Source organism: Nestor notabilis, unplaced genomic scaffold (assembly GCF_000696875.1).
Source record: "Nestor notabilis isolate BGI_N333 unplaced genomic scaffold, ASM69687v1 scaffold17368, whole genome shotgun sequence".
NCBI lineage: Eukaryota > Metazoa > Chordata > Aves > Psittaciformes > Psittacidae > Nestor > Nestor notabilis.
Genome location: NW_009939074.1, coordinates 2,929 through 9,560, shown reverse-complemented (window position 1 = coordinate 9,560; position 6,632 = coordinate 2,929). Strand labels below are relative to the sequence as shown.

Below are 6,632 nucleotides of genomic sequence, written 5' to 3'. Positions count from 1 at the left end.
AGAGAAGGCTCAGGGGGGACCTGATCGCTCTCTGCAACTGCCTGACAGGAGGATGGAGCCAGGAGGGGGCTGGTCTCTGCTCCCAAGGAACAAGGGATGGGACACTTGTCTTTTCCAACCTATTCTAGTTGATTCTATGACTGTGACAACCTTTTTCATGCACCCCCTCACTTTGGGTTTGGGTTCCAACATGTCAGGGTAGGAGGCCCTCCTCCCCTTGGTTACAGATCGCATTCTTCCCTCCCACCATCCCACCACCGCCAGGTTACAACCACCATGTGAATAACCCTCGTGCTCGTTCCAGCTCCACATGGATGGAGAGGAACAGCTCATCCATCACCAAGGCAGAGCTCTGCTGTCACCACAACCCTGGCAGGCAGAGCTGCATCGAACCAGGGTGGGGGGATTGTTACCAGTGTCAGCAGAGGGACAGGGAGGACCAGGGATGGTCCCGGAGGGCAGTGATCCGTGGGTACCTGAGGAGAAAAGAGGGGTGTTGGGGGGGAATCTCTACTCCTGGGCCAGGTACACCAGGGCGAGCAATGAGGGCACTAAGTCAGGGTCAGGCATGTGTCCCCCCAGGAGACACAACCACCCAATTCCCTTCAGATGGGGAATGGGGCTCAGAATTCCCCTCCTTTCAGTTCTTCAAAGGGGCCTAAAGAAGGATGGGGCAAGACTTTTTAGCAGGGCCTGTTCTGGTATGATGAGGGGTGATGGTTTTAAACTAAAAGAGGGAGATTCAGGCTGGATGTGAGGAAAAAAAACCTTTACAATGAGGGTGCTGTGGCGCTGGCACAGGGTGCCCAGAGAAGCTGTGGCTGCCCCATCCCTGGCAGTGTTCAAGGCCAGGTTGGACACAGGGGCTTGGAGCAACCTGCTCTAGTGGAAGGTGTCCCTGCCCATGGAGGGGGTTGGGACTGGAGGAGCTCTAAGGTCCTTTTCAACCCAAACCATCCTGTGATTTTAACCATGGTGGCTTGTTGCAGGTGCTGTGCTTGAAGAAGGGAGCGTTGCTAAAGCAAGTGTTTGCACTCAGCAGGTGAGTGATAAACCCAGTAAGGAAAACACAGTGTAAGGCATTAAAACACTCGTCACTTCTCCTGACAGTGCCAGAAAACATACATGACAAAAGAAGTACTTTATTGCCAATGTAACTCATCTTAGTTCTGGAGGGAAGACCTTGAGCTGATGTCTGGGAGCTGGGAGGGCTGTAGGATGTGAGGAAGGGAAAGTCCTGTTGCTAATGGGATCTATCTGTGTCTGAGGGACTTGGGGTGGGAGGCTTTGTTCAAGGAGATGGGCCAGATGTGCTGTTGTTTCCACATCTGGTGGGTGAAAGCAGAACTCTTAATGATTATCTTGTTTCCTACAGAGCAGCAACACCCAGAGAAAGCCATCTGTGTGCTGCAGGTAAGGCCTCTTAATAATCCACTGCAAGGCAAAGCCTCATTTACCCCGGATAAATATGACACGTTAGAGTGTTTGTGTCTCCTTTTGATTTTTTTAGCTAATTTTGCACTGAGCAGCTGCTCTTCCACTTCCATAGCTGTTTTCCTAACCTTTTTCTTCTGTTTCCCTGTTCTTGGCTAAGCAGGGTCCTGATCATGGTGTTACACTGTGGAGTGACACCAGGCAGATGCTATTCACTGTATCACTGCCCAGGAACTGACTTAGACCCTCGTGACTTTAACCTTTATTGAGCTGCTCGTGTCTGTTGTCACAATTTAAAGTAGAATTTGTTTTTGACGTGGAGGCAAAGTGTAACCGAGTGGCTTAAATCCTTGATGCTCAGCTTCTCTTTGCTGTTCTGAGCTGCTTTATTAAAATGAGGGTTATCGAGGGTCTCATTTTACCCTGGAGAAGGAAGGATAAATAAAAGCTGATGCTGTTCTGATTTGGCTTCCTAGCACATGTATATTTGAACAGGCCTGGATTGAAAATGAAGTGGGGCTCAGATCCATCGTGGTGGCATCGCTGCTGTCATGGAAGAGGAGACAGATAGAACATTTCATCAGCATCCTCCCCATCCACTGCTGCTGACAAGCCTGTCTTTTATTTGCCTGAGAATTCACCTGGGAAATGAATCACTTTTAATCTCTTCCTTATTTGTTTCTCACTGTAACCAGCTGTGAATTGTAACAGCCTTGTGTGGGGCAGAGATCACCTGAAGCTTTAGCTTGGCTTGGCTTTGCTTTGTCAAAGAACTGAAGACAAATTCTTGCCCCCAGTGTGGATTTGGGGCTCTCAAAGCACCTGTATCTGTTAAAAGCAGGGCTGGAAACATGTTTGCTCTGCTTTGTTTTAAGGTGATGCACTCCTGAGTTGCCACAGACACTACAGGTCCCGTCCTACACATGGCATTGGGAGGTTCAAATACCTGCTCCCAAAAGAGGTAGGTATAAAATTCCACTACTGTGCTTTCAGCTGACCCATCTTGTTACAGTCTGATTTAAATGTTGGGAGTATTAATTCCATGGCTGATGGATCATATGGAAAAGGAATGATGTAATTCTCTTTATCAAGGAGTTTACTGCTCCTTGGTACATAAATACCTTGTCCAGTGCATTCCTATTTCAGTTAATGAGTAGTTTTGGGGAGGAGGAATCTCTTCCTGATGCTGAATTTTAACCCCCCAACTTCAGCTCATTGCAGAACATTGTCAGCAGGTTTTATTTGCATTTAAACTTTCTACATTCCCTCAAATTTGGAAAAATGACAGTTTTTATGGAAGGAGGAACCAACAACTCCTCTGAAGAGCTGCCTCGAAGGCAGGAACTGAAATAAAAAGCAGTTTTTCTCCTCTCTTTTTGTCGTCTTCTGGAAGAAATGAATCATGGTGAGTATGTATTTGCTGTGTGGCTTGTGTGGCTCTGCCATCCAAGAACTGAACTGCTCAACTTGAGAACATCTGTTCACAGAATGTCATCCCAGTTTCATAGTCAGGGAGAGTGAGCACAGATGGGCTGTGAGATGCTCAACAGAGCTCAGCAAACCTTTGTCAGAAGAGAGAGCTGTAGATGGTCTCCTGTGTGGGCAAGAGGTAATGGGTTTATTTCCAGCTTTGTTCCAAACAGATCTGCTTTCTGTGTTCTCTTTATTAAATACAGGCTCCGAAGAAGAGAAAGGACAGAGTACAGATGAAGGAGATAAACACTGGGACAGACCATGAGTATGGAGATATCAACATCCAGATGACTTCCTATGATATGTGTCTCGTGGAGAATTTTTCTCAGTATGTGCATAAACTCTGCAACAGACTCTCCATTCGAGTGAAGGAGAGGTATGAGGAGCTGTGCTGCCATCCCGCACCATCTCAGTGTTAGGCCACGTCAGGCTCCTGCATGATGACACCTTGCAGATAAGGGCACAATCTCTGACAGATTCCCACATCCCAATCTTCTCTCTGTGTGTGTCTGTACGGTTTGGGATGCTTTAGTCATAGAATCCCAGAAGGGTTTGTGTTGGGAGGGACCTTAAAGCTCCTCCAGCTCCAACCCCTGCCACTGGCAGGGACACCTTCCACTAGAGCAGGTTGCTCCAGGCCCTGTTCGTGTAAGGAAGGCTGAAATGGAGTTCAGGCACTGACAGAACAGATTGCAAGGGAGAAAGAGCTGTTACTCCTCATTCCTTTGAGAAAGAGGAATGTCTTTGACAGGCCAAGGGGAATGGCTTGAACCTGCCAGAGGTGAGACTGAGATGAGCTCTGAGGCAGAAGCTCTTCCCTGGGAGGGTGCTGAGGCGCTGGCACAGGGTGCCCAGAGAAGCTGTGGCTGGGCACCGCCCTGCCAGGTCAGAACAGATTGCAAGGGAGAAAGAGCTGTTACTCCTCATTCCTTTGAGAAAGAGGAATGTCTTTGACAGGCCAAGGGGAATGGCTTGAACCTGCCAGAGGGGAGACTGAGATGAGCTCTGAGGCAGAAGCTCTTCCCTGGGAGGGTGCTGAGGCGCTGGCACAGGGTGCCCAGAGAAGCTGTGGCTGCCCCATCCCTGGCAGTGTTCAAGGCCAGGTTGGACACAGGGGCTTGAGGGTCCGAATTTGGGGGATGAGCTTTAAGGCCCTTTCCGACCCAAACCATTCCATGATTCTATGGAAGAGGCTTAAGCCTGTGGGTGCTGAGCCTGGGAATGTGGGCTTAAGTATTGCTGACTTACGCTGCTGGTTTTTATAGGCTCTGTGCATATATTGTGCTCACTGCAAGTGATCATACAAACTAGAATGAACTTAGGAAACCCCTGAAGCCCGTGGGAGAGCTACCCACTACTTCAGTAGCAGGGGATGCTTCAGTTGCACACTCAGTCTCCAAAGCAGACGTATCCTGATAGCAGCTTTGCTGGTTTTAATGACTCTGAGGGATATGAGACAGGTCCTTGGTGCCTGCAGTGCACCCGAGGAGTTGTAGTCACTGGGAGAAGCACTGCATTGCTGTAAGGAAGTAAAACCACTTAGTGGTGCTTCTCTGAAATGTGTATCTTTCACTTACCTTAAAGCTTTATTACCTTTTATCATATTTGTGCCATCAGCTTGGACTTAGTGTGCGGAGTTCAGTACGTACAGAAAGAAACGATTTCCCCTTGGAGAGCAAAGCTTGTAGGGTAGAACATGGGTAGTAGGATGGAGCCTGTTGTTACTGGTGCTGTGCAAGTGGAGAGGGGAAGGCTGAGGTCTCCGGGGGAACACTAACTGCAGAATGGGATCTGATCCAGTGCTTCATCGTACTCCTCTTGAATACAGAGGTGGAAATAAGGTCTTTGGAGTGGTGCCTGCCAGCTTCTGCCTCTGCTCCCGAGGAACACATTACAGAACAAATCAGAACTGTGGCTTTAGAGCTTGCTTTCAACTCTAAAGAAGTTGCAAGTTCTCAGGCTGCTGTTGGTAGCTGAAACAGCTTTCTGCTGGCAGGAATGCTGCAAGCTTCTCCCTGTCTCTTTCCAGTAAAGCACCCAGCTTCTGCCAGTGCTTCAGTTGCAAGATACATAGTTTGCATAATTAATTCCTCATGAAAAGTTAATCTCCTTCCACATTCTCTGCTGCTGGAGGTTGATTCCTTCCTGTAAAGCAGGAATCTCCCTCCTTGGCCAAGGCACTGACCTGTGGTTCTTGCAGCTACGCGATGCCCACCAAAACCAATGAAGTGCTGTTCTTGGAAGAGAGAGGTTCCAAACTGCAGCTGGATGCTGTCCTCACAACCCATCAGAGGGTTGTCCAGGTAGGAGTTTGCTGATCGTGCTGTGGCTCTTGTGCAGTGCTTCCTATCACAGGCTCCCTCTCAAAACCCCTTAACTCCTGGAGTTAAGTCCCTGGAACAAATGAAAGGTGTAATCTGTGTGTAAATTGAAGCATGGAGCAGTCTAATAGGATTTCTTGCTAAAGGTTTCTTACAAAGCAGAAGCAAAAGAGGGGTTTCTGGATTATATATTTCAGCCTGAAGATTTATTAACTATTTTATGTAGAATACTTAAGGGGTAGAAGAATCACATTTGGTCTACACGGATGCTGAACAGGGGCTCCTCATCAGGGTCTGGAGTGACAGGACAAGGGGTGATGGGTTCAAACTGGAACAGGGGAAGTTCAGGTTGGATCTAAGGCAGAAGCTGTTCCCTGTGAGGGTGCTGAGGCGCTGGCACAGGGTGCCCAGAGAAGCTGTGGCTGCCCCATCCCTGGCAGTGTTCAAGGCCAGCTTGGACACAGGGGCTTGGAGCAACCTGCTCTAGTGGAAGGGGTCCCTGCCCGGGGCAGGGGCTTGGGACTAGATGACTTTAAGGTCTCTTCAATGCAAACCACTCTGGGATTCTATAAAGGATGAATGATTGGGCAAGCTCAATGAAATCTAAAAATACCGTAAGCATCAGGTCAGTTTCAAACATGCACAACTGGTTGAGGTAAATAGTTCTTCCTCCTCAGTGATTTTTCCCTGCTAAACCTCTGCTGAATTACATTTTAAACCCAGAGGTATATTTTGTCCCCTGGAAAGAGCTGATGTGTGGTTAACACTGGGGCTTGCAGGTTTGCTGTGGCAGCCTTTGTATTAGATTCTCACCTAAATGAAGGTCTTCATGCATGGTTGAGTCTCCTTCCATGCAGGAGAGCAGTCAGGAAGCGCAGGAGAGCAGTCAGGAAGCACAGTGTTCAGAGAGAAGAGCCAAAATGAGAGCTTTGGGCTGTGCTCTATGCAAAAGGTGTGAGCACAAAGCAGAGAGTGCTTCTCTGAAGTGCTTCACTGCCACAGGCTCGTACTGAAAGGGTTCCATGCCATTAATATAATGAGTCCATTTGGGATGTGGGGTTCTGCTCCTGCAGCACTTTCATTTCTTCTTTCAGATCAGCCATTTGAGTTCAACGTTTGCTCCAATCCTCTTGGAAATCATTCAGAGCAACCAGCCTGAAGGGGTCCATCTGTTAGTGAAAGAGGTATGTCTGATTTTAGCAATGATGGGCTCTCAGGAAGCAGATGTGATGTGACATGAATTTGCTTTGAAAAGACAGGCCTGGTCCTGAGGCTGCTGTCTGCTCTAGACTTACGGATGTCCAGGATCTCCCAGAACCAGCCCCTCTCTTGGTCTATGGAAAACCATTACCTCTAACTCATCATGAGTGTTTCATGCTCCATTTAGCATCCTCAGGATGTATC

The 6,632-nt window shown here is 48.3% G+C and overlaps 1 protein-coding gene across 1 annotated transcript in view; it reads left to right on the top strand.

The window, feature by feature from the left end:
• Window positions 1-989: 989 nt before the first annotated feature.
• MRPL48 (mitochondrial ribosomal protein L48) overlaps window positions 990-6,632 on the top strand; it is a gene marked incomplete at its 5' end in the record, with an annotated part of 7,598 nt that continues 1,955 nt past the window's right edge. Inside the window, 6 exons of the mRNA XM_010019681.1 lie at window positions 990-1,042; window positions 1,376-1,413; window positions 2,310-2,395; window positions 3,111-3,283; window positions 5,108-5,210; window positions 6,323-6,412. Coding sequence (XP_010017983.1) covers window positions 990-1,042; window positions 1,376-1,413; window positions 2,310-2,395; window positions 3,111-3,283; window positions 5,108-5,210; window positions 6,323-6,412 — 543 coding nt within the window. The remainder of the gene's footprint in view (window positions 1,043-1,375; window positions 1,414-2,309; window positions 2,396-3,110; window positions 3,284-5,107; window positions 5,211-6,322; window positions 6,413-6,632) is intronic.